Here is a 20,700-nt window from a genome sequence, read left to right as displayed (position 1 = left end):
GGCCCCTCCCGCCCGCCTTTCCCGGCCAAGATCCGCGCGGCACTCCAGGTCTGCCAACGCCGCTGAGCCCAGCCCAAAGAAAGGACGGAGGGAGTCGGGCAAGAGGTGTGAAAACGGCTTCCCGAAGCTGCCCCTTGCCTCCTTGGCCTCTCCAGTCCTGGCTCCATGGCTGGATCTGGACACGGACCCCCTGCCCTTTCGCCTGCAAATGTTGTGCGTCAAGAGGGTTGCAGCAGGACACTGATTTTTTAAATAAAAACATTCAGGTTTATTTGAATGTGGGATTTTGTGGCATTGAGGTCCCCCCTTTGCTCCCCTGTCTTCCAGTCTGAGCCTCCTTGTGCAAGGTGCATGTCAGACCTGCTCCCTTCATAGCTTCCAGGGCCCTCCAGACTAGATCACAAAGGTCAGGACAAAAATGCAAGAGCAAAGCCATTTCTTAATCTCTGCCTGATAGTGAGTGAGTGGGGCATAGGCAGGCACCAGCAGGTGACCTTTGGAGCCAGAAACCAGCCTGGCCAGCCTCCGTTTTCAGGGAAACACAGCTATGAGCTTCCCACCACCTACAAGCATCATTGCAGACATGGCCACCCACCAGGCCATCAGTAAGAGTTGATTTCTTGTTCTCCCCAATGTTCCATTGTTCATTTTATTATTGTATTATTATATACTGAGTTATGTGTATTGCTTCTGTTTGATGTAAACCGCCCTGAGCCTTCGGGGAGAGCAGTATATCAATATAATAAATAAATAATAGATGGAACCCTTTCCACACTTGTGGTATGGAGGAGTGTGTGTGAAAACTCCAATTTAAACCCCCAAACCAAACTACTGGAAAAGACTCCTTGCTTGGAGACAAGGACTTGTTGTCTCCAGCGACCATCCAGTGACATCTTTGTGATGCTTGCCAAAGGGGTCACTTGTGACTCCAAACAAGGGGGTAATTGAGAAAGGGCATTGCCACTCAAAGGCTACCCGGCACATGCGGAAGAGCATGGCTTCATCTCAACATCTGTCCCAGCCAGAAGCCCAACATCTAGGGCTGGGTGAATGCCTCTGAGAATAAGCAGAATGCATTTCCCCCATACTGAGTGTCTGGTACATAGGGTATTTATTTATTTCTCCTCAATGGCATCCAGATGTGGCTTACCTAATTCTCCCCTCCACCAGTTTAGCCTTACAGCAGTCTGTGAGGTAGGTTAGGTAGACAGAAGGGTGACTGACCTAAGGTCACCCAGACTAGGGATTTAAACCTGGATGGCCCAGATCCTTGTCCAACATTTTAGCCCCTGATGATGACCTTTAAGCAGACAGTCTGGCAGTGCTTTAATTGGGTCCTTTGACCGCTTGTGCTGACGGGTGACTCCTTACCCCCAATCAAAATGTTCACTGTCACCCAGCCAGCCCATTTAACAAGCTGGCTAAGTGAGAACAGCACCTTTGTTACATTATATTACTATTTTTAGCAAACATTGTCATGAGGGGGTCAGGAATGTTCCCATTAAGCAACTTTGGGGGACACACCCCAGCCACCATCCTTCACAGCCTGCATCTGAATGCCGTTGAAATTCTATGGCTCAGTTTCCCAGAGCATAAAAAAGGGAACGAAGAAGACCTAGCCTAGTTAGGTGTGTTGCCTAAGTAACAACTAGCAAATGCTTGCCAGTAAGTCAACAACTTGTGTAAGAATGTTAACAAAGGCCTTTTGTGGTCCTAATTCCGCTTCAGGACACCCCAGGCAGCAGGTAAAACAATATTATTTCCAAGTTACAGACAGGAAAGGGAATGGCGATGTCCAGTCTTGTCATAAATTTGCAGCTTGGCCCTGAATCCGGGTCACAGCCCTAAGTCCTTCACCAAGGGCAAAGCCTTCAGAGCTTGGTAGCACCCCAGACATGCTGCAGTGAGTCCCTGAAGCGTTACATCATTCTAATGCAAGTCAGGCTTTGGTCACACACAGGTCCAGTGTCTCCTTCTCCAGAAGGATCAGAGCAGTGCCAAGAAGGGGAGGACTCAGCAGGTGGTAGATGGAGAAATTATCTAGGACTGGAGAAGGACTTTAGCTAATCTGTTAAGACATCACAGGTTAATAAAATATGTCATTGAAACGATCCCTTATGAGCAAAAGTCCCACCCTTCTCCATGATCTTAGAAGAGGTGAAGACTAAAGTTGGTTTTTATATCCTGCTTTTCACTGCCTGATGGAGTCTCAAAGTGGCTTCCACTTGCCTTCCCTTCCTCTCCCCACAACAAACACTCTGCAAGGTAGGTCGGGCTGAGGACTGCTCTGAAAGGACTGTGTCTAGGGTCACCCAGCTGTCTGCATGTGGGGAAGGAGCGGGGAATCAAACCAGGCTCATCGGATTAGAAGCTGTCGCTCTGAACCACTACCCCACGCTGCCTCTCCGGCTGTGCCCAGCCCACACTTTCTGTGATTCCAGCGAGTAAATTAGGATGGACCTGTGTACAAAACACCCACACATGAGTTAAGATCACTTTCAAGGGCATCTCCCCTCCAGCTTGATTTGCCTCCTAAACACTGCTGTAAGCATAAAATAAAACCCCCTCCTTATATGCAGCCTTGGGAAAGAAATAAAAGGCAACCACAGAAGCAAGCTCTGGATCACTGACCTGAGGGAAATAAGCAGGCAGCTGGAGAAACCAGTCAGGAAGAGAGCGGCTCATGGGAATTAGAATGAGCAACGGGGGCCCAGGCAGCCTCTCTCTCAACACGAAGGATCTTAGTTGCATAGGAACCTAATTTGATTTTCTTGCATTCATTTATTCCTCCCGCCCCAACCACAAACAGAACCACAGCGTAGAATAGCCAATACAGAGTAGAGTTGGAGAATATGACTCTAGTGTTCCTTTGTATCCCCCCCACCCCCATCTAGAACAGGGGTAGTCAACCTGTGGCCCTCCAGATGCCCATGGACTACAATTCCCATGAGCCCCTGCCAGTGTTTGCTGGCAGGGGCTCATGGGAATTGTAGTCCATGGGCATCTGGAGGACCACAGGTTGACTACCCCTGCGCTAGAAGATACATTAAGGACCAAGACAGCCGCCCATCCCTTTCTGAGCAGCACTTGCATTTGCAGGGAGCTTTCAAGACTCGGGAGATTTCAAAAATCGTTTCTGCCTGCAATCTGAGTGCTTCCTTCTCCTGAATTCACAGACCAGCCTTCAAAGTGTTTGCCCACATTGCTACGTAGAGGACCTTTAAAGGTGTGGACAACATGACCTTAAGTCACCTTCCAAGTATACATTTCAAGGCCCTGTGAACCCAAGAGATTCACTGGCATCGCTTACCCTGTAAGACCTCCAATAAGATTTAGTTCTTAAAACGCTGTGGGCTATGAGACGCAAACACAAAGGCAACCATTGTTAAATGGCGGAAGAGTCCTTTGGGTGGTACAGGAAGAAGAAGAGTTGGTTCTTATATGCCGCTTTTCCCTACCCGAAGGAGGCTCAAAGCGGCTTACAGTCGCCTTCCCATTCCTCTCCCCACAACAGACACCCTGTGGGGTGGGTGAGGCTGAGAGAGCCCTGATATCACTGCTCGGTCAGAACAGTTTTATCAGTGCCGTGGCGAGCCCAAGGTCACCCAGCTGGCTGCATGTGGGGGAGCGCAGAATCGAACCTGGCATGCCAGATTAGCAGTCTGCACTCCTAACCACTACACCAAACTGGCTCTCAACACCCTCAGTCCAGAAGGGTGCTAAATGGCAGGGCTGGACTACATGTTACGTACACATGATACAAGAATCTCACAGGAGGCCTCTTTGCAAATTCCTGACTGAACGGCAAATTCCCTGAGGATTTCATTCCCAGGCATGCAACAGTCCGATTTGGATGATACAAACCCCTGCCCCGGGTGCTGTTTCCCCTGCCTGAGTCATCCCAGGATGGCTACTTGCCCTGTTCAGGATTTCACGAACACTGATGGGGTATGCAGATTTACTGGATGGAGCAAATACCACCACACGGCGGCCATTTTAGGTGGGGGAAATGTCAGGGGTGAAGAGACTGTAGCTTGCAGTATGTGTCTGACTGACAGGCCTCATACAAAATCTGGAAACAGCCCCAAAAGCACTTAAGATGCAGTCCAGTTCTCGGAGCTTCATCTGCCTAATGAACCCAGCTCTACTCCTCCAGGGTCCTCTTGGGCTCAGAACAGACTTTCTTGCACAAGACCCCCAGGACACTTTGGGAAGCTTGCCCGCCATTTAGTCATGCCAGCTGTGAGCAAGGCAAGTGGTTCAAGTAGGCAAAGGAGTAACTTGGTGTAGATCAACAGAATCAGAGTCCGGTAGCACCTTTAATACCAACAAAGATTTATTCAAGGTGTGAGCTTTCAAGTGCTTGCACTCGAAAGCTCACGCCTTGAATAGATCTTTGTTGGTCTTCAAGGTGCTACTGGACTCCGATTCTATTGTGCTACTTCAGACCAATACGGCTACCCATTTGAACCTATCCTTGGTGTAGATTCTTTTTCTCCCCAAGATCACATTAGTCCTTGGAGAAACCCAGGGCTCATAACAGGTTGAATTTCTGGAGGGGCGGGGAGGATGGGGACGTCCAAAGGGTGATATAAACAGGAACCATGATTCCCAACACATGTGCACTGTCCCCACTCCCTAGCACCCCTCCTCAGCATGACTTTCTCACCAGGCATCCATGCGGACTCAAGCTGCTTCACCAACACACCTTTACCAAAACCATGTTTGCTCTAGATGTGGATAACAAGGACTACCTGCCTTTCCTATGGAATGGGAAATAGCTACCCTTTGCTCTCCTATCTGATCTGCAATGGCAGGGAAGGTAGGGCCTTGAGAAGAGACAGATGGCTGCTTGCCCCCCCCCCAGCAGAAATTGTGCTGCTCATTCCTGGCTTCTCTTAGGTGCTGCACCCCCCCCCCTTGCCTCAGCATTTTCAGTGGGATGCTTGGGCAGGTGTGAAACCGCCAAAGGGGTTCTGGAGCAGATTCTTCTGCCGGGCAACGGATTAAAAAGGTATTATCTTGTTCCTGAGCAGAAAAATCAACCAACACAGAAAAGCCTGAAGGGGAATCTAATCAAATATATTTATTCTGCCACATCTAGAAGCATACAAAACGTCCCTTTTTACCCTAGTATCTAACGAAAAGCCAGTAATAAAGCACACGGGGATTTAGAGGCAGCTTTTATTTAAAACTGGGTGACATCTAAAAGGATACAGTACAAAAAAAGTTTGGTCCAAGGGGAAGGGGGAGGAGGAGAACCACAAACACAAAGCATAATAAGAGAGCACTTAAAACTACACTTTGCCAGCCAGCCAGCCTGCCTCTGAGCTTCCTTCATCTATACTTGCCCTGAGAGCCTGCGGCAGCTACAGACAGCACCAGGGCTCTAATCCCTGGTACCACAAAGCGGGGGGAAGAAGGGGGAGGGATAGGGCAAGGTGGTCTTTCATATGGCAAAGACAAGACAGAAAGGGTAGACAGCCCCCAAGTCTTCACACGGACGCACACATGGAGGGTTAGGGCCACCCGGACTCCTGAATTCAAAGCAGTCCCCAGCCTTGCTTCAGAGGTGGTGTGGGTGTGTGTGTCAGTAACTTGATTTTTGCAGTTAGTGTCAGAGTACAAGCAGCTGGGACCTGTCCAGCTGCATTACAATCCCAAAAATCAGTTCAGCAGAAAGATCCTCTCCCCTCCACCTTAGCCCTCTTCCCTGCCAGAAACCAGCAGGTGCCCAAGACCAAAAAATACGTGTGAGAGGTGAGCCCTGTTCATTTCGCTGATAATCACCTGTGCTGTGTCCTCCCCAGGTCAAGGACTCCTGCCTGCACATCCTCATTCCCCATCTTAAAGTTTGCCCCAGAAACCTGCTCTGTGCCAGTCGGCTGAAGAAGGCAGAATGAACACAAGCGCAGCTTGGAGGGGCCTTTCAGCCGACCTCTGTGTGCCCACAGAACTGAGGGAGAGGAAAAGGAATAAGGAGCTGGGATGGAGGTGCTACGTCCTTTAAAAGGCAGCAACCTAGTGGGGCCACCACTACAGACCAGGAACAGGCCCAGAGCCTTCTGACAAGTGCATCTGTTCAGAAAAAAGCCCCCTCCCCAATAAAATCAGGGCAAACAGGCAGACGTGCCACGGTTTGCAAACTCTACCAAACTGGCTGCATTTTGGTTCCTGTTAAGAAAGCCATGTATAAAGATGTACCAGCACATCATTCCCCACCCCTTAAAGACCAGAACACACTGCAGTGGTGCCTGCCTGCTGCCCCTCATCCTCCAGAACGGAACAGACCTGTGTTCACCTGCAACATCCACAGCCAATGTGCAGAAGATCTGTCCAGCTTCATTGCTTTGGGGGAGGTGGGGCTGGGGAGCGGGCATCTAGGGATTGGCAAGGAGGTCCTGAGCTTGCAAGGCTCTGAACGGAAGCTGTCCTGAGGGCAGAAGAGCTTCAGCTAGAGCCAAGACAGGAGAGCCCTGGGGCTCTGAAGGCAACGATCAAAGGAAGGAGGCCAGGTTGAAAAGCAAGACCTTTGGCCTGCCCGCTGACTACACTCCTTCCCAGGGGAGGAAACACAGCAGCAGAGAAGAGATGATGGTGGAAGGGATGGGAGAGCAGTGGTAGGTTCTGTGCTGGAGTGGGAATGGCGTAAGCCTGAGCAGTGAATCCCTGCAGTGTTTGGTAGCCTCGAGACCTGCTGACTAGGGAGAGCAGCCTCATCTATGTGTTGCGGATTCCCAGAGCCTGTTCTAGCTCCTGCCGTCTCTGTTGAACCTGCAAGGGAAGGCAAAATGACAGCTTTAGTGCAGATTCGGTGCCTCAGAATTCCAGATGCCTGCCAGACAGAAGGAGTCAGTAATAAAAGGTGCAACCCCAGCAGCAGCTATTGTACAACATCCTACACCTAGCATGGGGAAGCTCTACTTGGGAGTGCCTCTGATAATACACTGATCTCTTGGTCATAAGCATTTGCTGTATTAAGCGGTCTTTAACCCCTAAAATATCACCTCATTTTAAGTATTTCTGGTAACCAGAACGTCAATATGCAAAATACAAGATGGAGAGGTATGGAAGTTCTCCGGTGGTGCCATCATTATATCATCATACTATCAATATAAAAAGCTGACGGTTCTTCTGACGGCATGTTGAACATTCCAGCCCCTTTGACAGGCCCTCAATGGAGGACATGCCCCCCAATAGGAAGAGGGCATCCCCCTGCTGAGGGCCAATAGTGGGACTTCCCCACCCCCCCTGCTCCTCCTCCTCCTCCTTCTCCGTGCAGCTTCCTGGCATTTGCCAGGAGGAGGAAGAGCTAGCAGAAGGTGGGCCAGGGATGTGGGGGAGAAGGCTGGCTGTGCTCCACTGTGGGCGCAGTGCCAGCTCCGGTGGCCCAGCTTGCCTGCTGTGCTCTGTGCCCTACTGCTCGCCAGGCAGTGTGGGAGGCCAGCCAGCTGTCCTGTGCCAGCTTGCTGGGCTGCCCTGCTCTGCAGACGCCCTCTTGCTCTCCATGCTCCAGCCTTTCCTTTGCTATGGCCAGCCCAGCTTGTTGCCAGGACCACCCTGCTCTTCAGGAGCCCTTCCCCCTCCCATCTTTGCTCTCCTATGGGCGGCTCACCATGCTGGCTGGACTGCCCTACTCTCTGGGAGTTCTCCCACCCCTCGCCTTCCTGCCTTTCATCAGTCCGTTTTGAAAACTAGTACTAGCTTTATTATAACCCCTCGATGCCAATAGTGGCTTCAGAAGGGTCATCTATACAGGCAACCAGGATGGAGGAGTCCTTCCAGAACTGAAGGACTGACATTCTCTCTAATCCCAGCTTGAGATGGAAGCGGTTCCCCTCCCTCCTGGAATTCAGGAGCATCACAAGAACCGAGATGTTTTACCTTAGAGTAGAAGTATCTGCACACAGCCTCCTGAGCCCACGGTTGGAAATAGAATTCAGCTCGGCGCTCCTCTTCTGGATTCCCAACAACATCTGTCATAGTCTAAAGGGATAATGAGAAAAAGTGTATTCAGTTACCTGACCAGACTGGAGCAGAGGCTCAACCCCTGCTTGAAGCCTTCTCCTCTCTGATACAGAAGGAGGTGCCAGTCTTTTGACTGGAGGTCCGACAACGGCCGGACAATCCATTTTTTGGCTCTCCCTCACAGGTGTCTCACTTTCAGATCCCGGCACTGGGACTGCAGCCAGTCATTGATGAAGCCTTGGGGGTCTCTGGCAAAGCTCAGCATGAATTCCCGCTGGGTCTTCAGTTGGTTGATGGTTTCTATGGTCTCATGGATCTGAGATGCAGAGACACAGCAAGTATTAGGAAAGAGGCATATTTACACATACGTTTGGCATCATGATTAAGAGCAGCAGCCTGGTTTGATTTCCCACTCCTCCACATGCAGCCAGCTGGGTGACCTTGGGCTTTTAACAGTTAAAAAACTGATCTCAGAGCAGTTCTGTCAGAGCTCTCTCAGCCCCACCTACCTCACAGGGTGTCTGTTGTGGGGAGAAGAAGGGAAGGCGATTGTAAGCCGCTTTGAGACTCCTGAGGGTAGTGAAAAGCGGGGTATAAAAAACAACTCTTCTTCTTCATATGTTACTACAATATTATTAACAAGTTCATCCTTAGTGGCTGGTTTTCAAGCCATCTGCTACACAGTTCAGACATAGGACAGAGGACAGTCCAAATTACATCCAGGAGTTAATGTTTTGTCTCACTGCTTTTGTTCCCCATGCTACCTTAGTCAGGAAAAAAACCCAAATCTTTACGCTACTAGTCTGGAGTTACCCATTGAAACAAAACTAGCAGTATAGGATCATGGAGAGTCACTCCAGTCTAGGCCCACTCAATGAGTGGTGTAATTCTCCAAAAGTTTCATTATAAGGCTACAATCCAAATAATGGTTATTAGGCAATAAGTATGTAGTTACTTAACTTTAAGTGAACAAATTTCTATGAATGTAATTAGCTTGCGACTCTGGGTGGACTCTTGTATAATGACAAAAGCAGCAAGCAGCAAACTTTATGGCTGACCCAAATGTGACAGATATTCCTCCAAGCATATCATCGCCTCCAAGTCTGTTCTGCCCTGTATAAAGTGGTGAATCCTCCAACTGTTGCCCCAGAGTTTGAATCCTACCAACTAAGAATCTGCTTTGTTTTAAGCTCTTTAGGGCCATGACTGGCAACTGTCCCATAGTCTTGGAAAGACTGCTGGTAGGCCAGAGTCTGGGAAATACAAGTTAAGTTTCCAGGACGGTCCTGAATTTTTGTGGGGAGAAAATTAAAATTCCCTGGGCTAGCCCTTTAGAAGCCAACATCGAAATTCTGCTGCTTTGAGAACATCTGAAGCTGCCTTAGACTAACAGCAGATCTCCGGGGGCCCCCATCAATTATGACTTGATCTCTTTAACTGGCTAAGGACTGAAGCTGGGACCTTCTACATGGAAAGCATATACTGCACCACTCAGCCACAAGCCCTCATCAAACAGTGATCTATTTCTTAAGTTAAAACAGATAATTTTCACTGCAACGGTGAGGGCAAAATTCAATAGATGTTGGGTACCATCGTGCATGTATCCCCTCCCCTGATCCCAAAGTCCACCGCTTACTACTATATTTCTTTGCCCCGTTACAACTTATACATACGTCTGAAAACATGAATCAGGAACTGACATGCTCAGACCTTAATGCCTTCCAGACTGTGAAACTGACATGGGATGTGGCTCAACTTGTTCCTCTGCCAGCTTAGCACTGTACAGGAGATTCCTTGGTGTTTTTCCTTGGGCAGGTGAAGAGACAAGGATGGGTTGGGGGACCTCCGAACCAAAGGGAAGTAACCACTAAGCCACTTGCTTCTCTTCAAAATAGCCAACAGGAAGTTTCTGGGTTTGCATCTATACTTGGCCTCCATGTTGCCAGGATTCCATGTCCGCATAAGGACAATCGTAGCCTGCTCCTCGCTGCAGGGACGTGCTGCCCTTTTGGAAGGTGGTGGTGGGGTTTTGGAGGGGGGAGATATTTTTCTGCATACCATGAGTGGAGTTAGACAGTGCTTTGCTGAAATCTGCCTCCCCTGAATGCCTGGTCCAGCTGAGCTGCTTTCCTGATCAGCAGTGGAGCAGGTAGGTTAAGGCACTTTACTATTATAGGGTGTGATGGAAAACAATTGGCCCCTTTGAGGAACAAGGGATTCTTAATGACCTGAAAGCAGAGCTCCAGAAGAATCCAGAACTCTCAGTTCTTTCAAATCACCAAACATTATAGTCAGAACCTGGGTTTCTCCTCTCCTTGAAACTGATTTGTCTGATAGTGTAATGTGAGCCATTATAATGGCTGGTATTACCCAAGGTCTTGACAAATTTTGACTGGAATATCATAGGGACTACCACAGAGATGTGATATGCTGCTCCTTTTCAGCTTTCTTGCACACACCACAAGATCCTGTTGGCTACATCATTTATTACTGGAAGAGTGTTCAAGGTATAAATGATCACCTCGAGGAGCTCTCACCTTGTTGTCTAGAGCAGCAATCTCCTGCTGGCTGGCCGTAGAGAGCAGGAAAGAATTCATCTGGGTTTTCAGAGTATCGTCTACTTCCACGTCGATGTCATAGCAGGCAGTTTTCTTCTGGTCATTTGGATCGACACTGGGGAGAGCAAGGCAGCGAGACATATACTGTAGTCAGAGCTTGGTTCAATACAGCAGTCCAAGCCACCGTTAATGATCAAGGGGATGGTTGCTGAGGCTAGCCATTCCCAATCAGGGTTATGTGTTAGGGGTAGTTCAGCTGGGAGAGATTTAATTGTTTTGGAAGGAAAGGAAGGATATTGATATTGACAGAGAGAGATGTCAATCAACCAAGAGCTAGAAATACACACACACATACACAAAGGGAGGGAGGGAGAGGGAGAGGGAGAGAGAGAGAGACTGACTGTTGGCAAGGACTGTTCCCTCCATTTCCAAAAATCCAGCCTGCTCAAGTTCTTTAAGTGGTTTAGAATGCTTCTGATGTCCTGCAGATATAAGTTTCCAAAACAAATCTACTTGCATTTCTGCTGTTTTGGAAATGTTATAATGAAAAAAAAGTCTAAAAAAAAAATTCTCAGAGCAGCCTGGAGCAAGGAATTGTACTGAAAGAAGACCTTAAATTCTACAAGAAAAAAAGCTCATTTTTTGTGCTATATTTGCATTCACGGTATTCAAAGTGTTTCATATACATTAATCTTTACAGCACTATTTTGAGTCCAGTGGCACCTTTCTGACCACTGTCACTGGACAAACTCCCCATAAGTATCATTGTACCCATTTTGCAAGGAGAAGGGAGACAGGCTTGCCTGAGGCTAGCTACTGAGGTTATGACAGATGCAAGGCTGGCATCAGGGGCTTCCAATTCACAGTTCAGCCGCCATGCTACACTGGTTTCCATTGGCCAGGCAAGCTCAACTCCACTTCCTGCCACCAAGTATCCCAGCCTCACCTGATGACGTGGTTGATGATGATTGGCTCAGGAGGCATTAGCAAAGCATGCAGCCTTTGGGGGATCTCGGAGAACTTCATTCGCTGAGACTCAAATATCTGCAGGTTGAAAGGGAAGGTCAAGCCGCTCACGAGAGCCCCGCTCACAGCATTCCTGGAAAATCGGCTCTTTTCTGCCCCATGGCCATTACCTGCTGAAGGTACTTGTCACAAATGACGTACTCCCGCTCATGGGGGTCCTGCAGCTTATGAGTCTTGATGTATTGCCACAGCGCCTGGATGATCACGGGGCGTGTCTGGGTGTGGATCCCCAAGAGGCGAGCCAAACGAGGGTCCAATTTGAACTGTGGAGGCTGCAAAGGGAAGGTGGGGAATCCCAGGGCTAGGAAGGTATGCTACTGAAATGAGTGTTCCCTTACAGCTGTAGCCGCTTTCAGGAAAAACAAAGGTACATATGGAGCCCAAGCCAAGGAAATAACAAGGAGGAGAAAATCCTTTTGAACATGGCCGGGGGTAAAACAAAATCATTTTAATCACCATGTTAAAAAACACACTGGCAAAGGAGGAGGAAGTTATTACCCAATTAACAGGAAGAGTCTGAGTTGCCAAGTGTGCCTGACCCAAGGCATGAGCAGTCTACATCCCATGGCAGTGACAATCTCCCAGCTGCCCGTCTCCTTATCCCACTCCTCCTTCTCAAATCGCCCTCATGCAGGTGAGGCTGCTTACCTGGTAGTCCAGCATCAGCAGGACAGTGCAGCGCACATTCACATCTCCGGGTCTCTTCACTTGGAAACCGTCTGTCTCTTGGGTGGTTGCAGTCCTATGCCACTAAACAGCAAAAGGTTGGGTGGAAGGGAAATAGAAGGGGCATGCACTGAGAAACTGAATAAAATAGTAGCGAGAAGAAGTAAGCAGCAGTGTACGTTTCTGGTGAGATACAAGTTCAAATACCCAACGTGAGGCCTACTGGTTAACCTTGGGCCAGCCTATTGGCTAAGTCATCTCCCTTGGTTTTTGGGGGGTGGGGTAGAAAGGAAACCAGGTTCATGGCCCAAAGCTCTTTGAAGAAAAGGCAGCAATCACTTTCACATTTCTGTTTGGAATACTATCAAGAATTTTATTTATTTATTTATTTTAAAATTTTAATACTGCCGCTCTTGGAAAGTCTTGCGGTGGTTTACAAATATAAAGCAAGAGTTTCCAGAAAACAGCCCTTATCACAAACCAAGCAGACGGCGACTACTACCCTAAAAGATTTTAAACACCCCACCCCTTTTAGTGTTAAAAAGCAAATGGTCTCACCTCCACCAAGTGATTGTCTGGCCCATACAGGTCCTTGTCTAGCTCAATCACTAGAGATTTAAAAAAGGATGAGAACTTTCTCTTCTGCTTCGTAGCGTCATACTTAGAAAGAGCAGACTGCAAGAGACAAGAGGGAACATGAAGCCACCGGATCCCAGTCTGGAACGATGACAGCAACAGCAACCAAGTCTAGAAACAAAAGGCAGCACTGCCCCCCTCCCCCAGGCCAGAAGGAGGTAAAGAACACAGAGACATGCTGTCTCTTTTCTCTGAGCCACTGACTAGGACACTGGGACCCGCATGCAATACAAACAAATCTTCACACTGCCATTTAACTACAGGATTCTCCAGGAGGGTTTTTTTTGGGGGGGGGGGCATCATCTGGACATGGAATTGGGGTCACAGTGGGTGGGCAGGGAGTTGTGAATTTCCTGCTTTCTGCAGAGGGTTGGACTAGATTGGGGGTCCTCAACCCCCGGTCCTGGGCTGCGAAGGCCATAGTAACGGGCCGCCAGCAGCCGCGCCTGCCTCCCACCCGCAGCGAGAGGGGGGGAAAGAGGCAGCCGCAGCCGCCGGCACGCCAGCGACGCAAACGCGCGGAGTTGCCGCGCATGCGTGTTTGTGCCCCCTGCTGGCGAAAATGTGCATGCACGGCAACTCTGTGCATGCGCGTTAACGCCACCTGGTGGCAAAAACACGTATGCCCGGCGACTGCGCATGCGCGTTTACGCTCAGCTGCGGCGGCTGGGCCGCCAGCTCTCCCCCACCCCCGGAGGCGGTCCCCGACCACAAGAAGGTTGGAGACCGCTAGACTAGATTACCCTGGAGGTGCCTTCCAACTCTATGATTTGATGGTTCTATGGTTAACATGCTGATCAACTGACTGGACAAATATCAGTTCGCCAACAGAGCTGGCATGGAGACAGCTTTTTAAAAAAAATTAATTATGGCGACATTTACCACTAAGGACAACAGCAAGAGCTGCGTCTCCCTTTGCCCTGCAACAGTCAGAGGAAAGCCCAGCTGCACAACGAAGTTTCTGCTAATGGCCAGCTGCTTCAATTGTTAATAACGCCAAACAGACTTAGAAAAAGGTGCTGTGACTTCTGATTTATTCCCGTTTTACCCTCAAACAACAGGAGCACACAAATAAGATAACAGCAAAAAATTGGTTAGCGTATACAAGATGTATACGATAATATGTAAATTAACATTTCTAAGTCCTGTTTATTTTCTAATCCATGGAAACCAAAGGAGAAATTCTCTCTAATGGATGGATGCTTGTGTCCTGATATTTGGTTAATGCTGCTGATGAAAGTAATGAAACAGGCTTTGTTATACCGGAATCCTGTTCAGCATGCATTATCGAGAATTTCTCTTTTGCCTTCCAAGGACTGGACAATAAACAGGACTTAGAAATTTTGATTTACATATTATTGCATTATTGTATACACCTTGTACACACAAATTTTTTTTTGCTGTTATTCCTGTTTTAAATAGGCTGACCTGGCTGCTGGAGGGAACTATTCAGCAAATTATTCACATTCAGAGAAACTTTCTTATTAACATTCTTATTAACATTTCTTAAAAGTTAATAAAAAATGAACAGATTTGCTAATTACAGTGCCTCTTCTTGTAACGAAGTTAATGCTTTAAAATACTCAAATCAATATATGACCAAGGTTTCTTCCATCAGTCACATTCACTTCAAGCAATATCAGATCACGTCACTTGGAAAGAAAAGTTAGGCACCTGTCAACTTCCTGTCAGTCTCACCTCCTAACAAAGAGCTTTAGAAAAATATTGACATGCTCTGCAGGGAAAGCCCATGTGAAATTGGCACATTTGACCATCCAGAGTGACACTGACAAGAGTAGTTAGTGTTGCAAGGCCAAGGCTGATTAAAAGCTTGAAGGAGCACCAAGTTCAAGGTCAAAGGGTGAGTTTTGATCTGTTCAGCCAGTAATAGATGACCAGAGCTGTCAGATTTAATATACTATTTCAGGATGGAGAAACTTCACACTACAATTCTGCCATGATAAATAAACAAGCTCTTGTGTATCCCGCATTGAAAGAGCATTGCTATAAGCCAATTTTGGATATCTAGCTTAGTTTAAGGGTTCTGCTCATACGGCCACTCCCTATCACTGGCACATGTAGAAAATCTCCCACTAGGGACACGCTCATCCCATTCATCACTCACATCCTCTAACAGCCGCCCCTCGACTCGAAGCTCCCAGGAAGCCACCGTGCCTTCACCATCCTCCGCATCCGACTTGGCTGGGTTGAAGGTATTAGAGATGAAAATGCGCAGTTTCCGCTTTTGCTGAAAGGGAGCACAAAGTAGTTGCGAAGCAGAGAACTAGTCAGCCCAAACCATACCTCCACAAGCACCACTCTTCTCGCCAGTGTACTTGCCCACTCACCACTTAAAAGAACAATGTTCTTCATTCTCATTATTGTTCAATTCTGCCCTGGAGGACAGCTCTTAGGTCTCTCTTAGGCCTTTCTAAAGCACCTGTTGGCACCATGTCAAACATTCCACTACAGTTCAAAGGTGCTTACAACCAGGAAAAAAATGGTCAGACTTAAAAAAGAAAGGAAGCAGTAATAGAAGAAGAAGAAAAGTTGGTTCTTATATGCCGCTTTTCCCTACCCGAAGGAGGCTCAAAACGGCTTACAGTCGCCTTCCCTTTCCTCTCCCCACAACAGACACCCTGTGGGGTGGGTGAGGCTGAGAGAGCCCTAATATCACTGCCCGGTCAGAACAGTTTTATCAGTGCCATGGCGAGCCCAAGGTCACCCAGCTGGTTGCATGTGGGGGAGTGTAGAATCGAACCTGGCATGCATCCGGGTTGCACATAATAGGTCATTTGTCTATTTTATATATGAATCAGGATGCATATATAAATCTACTCCCTAGGGCAGGGGTAGTCAAACTGTGGCCCTCCAGATGTCCATGCAATACAATTCCCATGAGAATTCTCATGGGAATTGTAGTCCAGGGACATCAGGAGGGCTGCAGTTTGACTACCCCTGCCCTACGGGTATACTGCCCAATTTTCTGGAAAACAGTTGGGAAATTAGTAAACTAGATTTGACCCAAGAAGCTAGGGAAAGTAGAGATTATGGTTAACACAGATTGGGGGGGAGGGGAATGGAAATTTGGATGCTGGATTTGAGAGAAAAAGAAGCAGAACAGGGAAAACAGGATTGGAAAGGCTGTCAGTAGCAACAGGAAAGGGGGGGGGGAATAAAAGCCATTTATGGAGTGGAGAAGTAGCCAAGCTGAAGAGCACCACAAAGAAGAAGTGCAACACTTTCATTTATAGCCAAAGTTTGTATGTTGGCTGCTCAGGGAATGCAGACGGAAGGTGAACTTCTGACTTAGTTGGTGCAGGAAGGGCAATCTTCATAGCCTCCTACTTACTTTGCAGATTCTCACCTGTTCAATGTCTCCCAGTACCTTTACAGTGGGTAGGTCTTTGATTTGACTACAAGTCTCATCAGTTTAGTAGCACCAGAGTGTTAAATGGCAGTAAAACAGAATATTACCAATCCCAACCATTGTGCCCATCCATAAAGGTAAGTCATGAGGGACTGCCTTTCTGCCTACAACCCTCAAAGAGCTCTATGCTATCTCCAATTGGCTAGTGATCCCTGGCTCCGAGGAAGCTTGCTTGACCTCAACCAGGGCCAGAGTTTTCTCTGTCCTGGCTCCTACCTGGTGGAACAAGCTCCCAGAGATCAGCATCCTTGTGGAACTAGAACAATTCTGCAGGGCCTGCAAAGGGAGCTCCTCTGCCAGGCATTTAAGTTGAGGTCAACCAGAAACATTACCTTCCTCTGGTCCCCCAAGCCTCTTTGCCCTGTAAATCATCACGTGAACTGTCCAACCACGGGGCCATCAGGATGCTGCAGTTGAATTACTGTTCACTACTGTTCCATTGTTCTACTATAATACTGTTTTATTGATATCTTCTGTTTACTATTACTGTTATTTATAGCCGCTGGTTTTCTGTATTGTTCCTATTCTGCTAAGTTATATAAACCACCCTGAGCCTCAGGAGAGGTTGATATATAAATGTAAAATAAGTGTAAATGTAAAATACATACAATGTTGTAAACTGCTCTACTCATTTTATTTAATACGGTTGTGGGGAAAGATATACCAATGTGCCTCAAGTTTACAGACCTTCTTCTCTGTTACCTTAATAGGCCGCTTCAAGGCTTCCTGAATATCCAAGCGCTTCCTCATGATGGTCTGGTCCAGTTTCCTCTCAAAAGCCAACAAATCCATGTATGCCTGAGACTCCGGTACTAGCTCCCGGATCTGAAACAGATGCAGTCAGTGTAGCCACTGATTTTCCCAACCACAGCAGACTAAAAATATCAGAAGCCGCACTCACCCGCTGAGGTAGAATCTTATCTGCCATCTTCTTCTTCTTGGCACTGTGTGGACACAGAAATTAGTACAATGAGATAAACCCTTGATGAAAGCCTAGGTATCACCTTGTTAATGCCATAATGAATCATATTTACAATTTGACCTGCTTTAATGTAAGACACAAAGAAGAACTTTCTTTATGATTCCACTGCTTTTGTACCAAGGAAATCATATTGGTGTATGGAATTTATTTTAGCTCTGCAAATGAAGCTGAAAGCCAATGTCGTTATTAGGATTTGCAGCACAAACCTAAACATGCTTACTCTGATGTACATCCCATAGGAAGCATGTATAGGAATGCAGCCTCAGGTTGGGATCTTAATAAGGGTGGTATTTTCCTATATCTTTATCCTGTATAGCCCATTTCTCAAAACCACCAGAAATTTAACAAGGCTGGAGGATATTATGGATTCTCTTTGACTTCTAGGATCTTTGGATCAAACCAGATGAGATGCTGGGAGATCTTTACAGTATCTTAAAGTACTAAGAGAAGCTACACGGAGATCTGCATTGGGATGGTGAATAGCAGGAAGGGGATAAAATATGATCAGAGGGCTCAGCCAGTTAACGGTACAAATGGTGCTGTCAGTTTAAAATGGAAAAACTAAAGCCAGAAGTGAGAACTAACCCCTCTTCTTTCCTCCTTATTCAAATCAGGGCTCTGTACAAACACAGTTTACAAATTCTGGAAGGATCCTATTATGGCTCTCCAGTGTCTTGGCTAACTTAATCCTTGGATCTGCACTTGAACTGCAGCAATCATGCACTGCTCCAAGCTCATGTGAACTTGTGGCAGATGTGAGAAATCACATGCCATGTACTCACAGACCAGTCAAAGTAGTGAGGCTAGTATGCAAACATTCACATCACAGTGGAGCTTCTTTTAGAGCTGCTTCCCATGGGGATCAGGAACCGAATCAGTAGGATACCACTGATCCATGGAGACACACACTAAAGTTGAGCAAAATCTGTAGCTGATTGAAGCTTCTTCTTTCCCAAGTTTACAACAGTCATTTCACAATTTAAACTGTTTTCCCGAGCCTCATCCTTCTTTATCAGCATTTTGTCAGGTAAGCAATTGGTGGAAATTGACTAAGAGAGGTAACATCCCTAAAGGAAGGGGAGGTTTACTGACCCAAGGAAAAGGCAGCTTATAAACCTGGCTCCAGAGAGGAATGCAAGTGTAGACTCTTACTTGTGGTTGCGGTTCTGCACTGCCTGTTGCTGAACCTGCTGGATCTGCTGAGGGGCTGGCCTTTTCCGAGACTGATCCATTCCTGACTGAGCCATCCCAGGTCGAACTGAGGGACTGCCGCCATAACCTGGAGGGCCCATTGCAGGTCCCTGAGGGGTCATGCGGCTGCCTGGCAGCATCCCAGGGCGCTGGGAAATGAATGCAGAGGAAAATTAATTCTGAAGAACCTTAGGACCCCCCTCCCTACATAGACACACTCTTAGAGGAAGGTCTTCCATTTCCTTACAGATATTTTATTCCTAACTGCTTAGGACTTCTGACAAGCCTGGTTTAGAAAGTCAATAAAATCCATTCAGCTGTAGGACTTCAGTCTGTCCATGGAGGCCTGACTTATGGCAACCCAACAAGGTTTCCAAGGTAAGGAGAGGTGGTTTGTCACGTCCTGCCTCTACCTCCACAAAGAAACTTTTTGCAGAAAAATGCCAGTCCTTTGTCACAGAAAAGAATTCTGCCTCTCATTCCCTTATCATCTACCTACAAATGGTTATTTCCCCCCACTCCATCAAACATGCCATTTCTAAAATTGGGGCAATGTAAGAAAAAGCCTCCCCACTTGAGACCTGCCAACTGCATAAACCTAGACTACCTAACCTCCCCTCTGCTCCTAGCCCAATATGCTTCAGCACCTTGCACGCCCAGTAAAGGTTTCCTTGCGCTCAACGAATATACCACTTTGATTCTTTGTTACATCTGGGCTGTTGAGTTGAAGCCCCTCTGCAAACACATAAGAGAACACACTCATTCTTTCCCTTCTCACAACACGCTCAGAGAAGCAGGCGCAGCACTCTCTCTCCCATTGCAACCCGACAACGACCCTGCAAGCCGCAGAAGGGCAAGAGCAAGAGTCCCACACCCAACCCCCCCAACTTGACAGCCCCTCCCTCAACCCCTCTCCTGGCTGTCACACCGAGACCCTCCCTTCCCTGGCATGTAAAGCCACGCGGCAGTCCCAGGCCCGCCCTTCCCCCTCGGCCGACCTCACCTGGGGGCTCCCCCTCAGCCCCCCTCTTCGCGCCTTACCCCCATATTCCCCTTGGCCGCTCAGCGCCTCCTATCCTGCGGGCATCCCTTCAGCCTCGGCCGCCGCCCTTCTCCTCCTCCTCCTCCATCTTTCTGGAGGGATTTTCCCATCAGCCCCTTTCCCCGCCCCCTCGCGCTCCTTCCGCGCCTGGCCCTGAAGCCCCGCCCCCTCCCCAGCCCCGCCCCGCCCCTCCCCTCCCCTCTCCGCCGGGCCGAGTCGGTACCGGGTAGGCAGCGCCAGGCAGAGGCGAGCGGTACATCCCTTGGCCGGGCGCCGGGCCCATTCGCACAGGAGGCCCCGCGGCGCCCGGCCCCAGCGACCCCGCCCCGGGCCCGGCCCCGCCGCCGCCGCCGCCGCTCGGAGCCACCGCCTGGAAGCCCGCCCGCGCCGCCATCTTCCTTCCCTCCCTCAGCTGCACAAAGCGGCCGGGAGACGCGGGGGGGGGGGAGGAGGAGGAGGCGGATGTGGGGTTAGGATGAGTTAGTCGGGCTTTACCATAGAGAGGTCGCCTGGCGGGGGATAGAAAACCGCCGCACTGACCATAGAGCCCGAGGCGGAGGGAAGGACGGGACGGGCGCGCCGCTAGGGCTCCACCTGGTGCTCGCGGGCTGCAGGTGCAGTTTGGAGTCTGGCCTGTCCTGCGCAAGAAGAGTCGGGGTGGCGGGACTGTTCAGGGCCGCGAAGGCTCCCTCCCCCGCCAGGTCTTAAAGGGCAATCAGGATATTCCTCGCCTTCCCGCAAGCTTTCGGGAAAGTCCTGCTCAGGCTGGCGGTTGTGAATGGGAGAGTAAAAAATGGCTGGAGAGGAAAAGATGTTTCAGGGCATAATGGAAAAAGGCTTTAGCCTGCGGTGTGCTAAATAGGACGGGTTGGCCGGCTTGAGTGGATGAGCTGTTGCAGGACGGTGGATCTGGACAGTGTTGCAAATGAGGTCATCTGTGCAAGCAAGAAAAGGTCAAAGAAAATGGTCATTAGAGGAGAGTGCCAGCAGAAGGCCCCCGAGGATATTCTGGGGAAGAAACTCAGACCTGCCTGCTTTTTGTTGGGTTAGCAAATCTCAGTTGCTGTTCCAGATAGATGAGCACATAGATGAGATGAAAAAATAGATGACTATTTGGTGACGTCGACACACATGTAGGGATGAATAAGCCAGAGGAACAGACAAGAATTCCTGAAGACTGGAGAGATAGCTTGTCGAAGAA

General features: G+C 48.6%; 1 protein-coding gene across 2 annotated transcripts; it reads right to left on the bottom strand.

The window, feature by feature from the left end:
* Positions 1-5,170: 5,170 nt before the first annotated feature.
* SMARCD1 (SWI/SNF related BAF chromatin remodeling complex subunit D1) lies at positions 5,171-19,908 on the bottom strand. 2 transcript variants are annotated; one of them, XM_077328621.1, is made up of 13 exons: positions 19,723-19,908; positions 18,419-18,606; positions 17,186-17,228; positions 16,987-17,109; positions 14,980-15,102; positions 12,777-12,893; positions 12,201-12,302; positions 11,663-11,824; positions 11,473-11,570; positions 10,506-10,641; positions 8,162-8,284; positions 7,885-7,986; positions 5,171-6,774 (listed from the first exon to the last, which is right to left on the bottom strand). In XM_077328621.1, exons 1-13 carry the CDS (start codon positions 19,891-19,893, stop codon positions 6,721-6,723), a joined length of 1,542 nt encoding a protein of 513 aa, XP_077184736.1. In that variant the 5' UTR covers positions 19,894-19,908; the 3' UTR covers positions 5,171-6,720. The 2 variants fall into 2 exon arrangements, with proteins under 2 accessions (XP_077184736.1, XP_077184737.1); XM_077328622.1 differs by lacking the exon at positions 19,723-19,908 and adding an exon at positions 19,499-19,632.
* Positions 19,909-20,700: the final 792 nt, after the last annotated feature.

Source organism: Paroedura picta, chromosome 3, assembly GCF_049243985.1.
Source record: "Paroedura picta isolate Pp20150507F chromosome 3, Ppicta_v3.0, whole genome shotgun sequence".
In the NCBI taxonomy this organism is placed as follows: Eukaryota; Metazoa; Chordata; class Lepidosauria; order Squamata; family Gekkonidae; genus Paroedura; species Paroedura picta.
The sequence above is the reverse complement of the archived record's forward strand: the minus strand, read 5'-3'. Positions and strand labels throughout refer to the sequence as shown.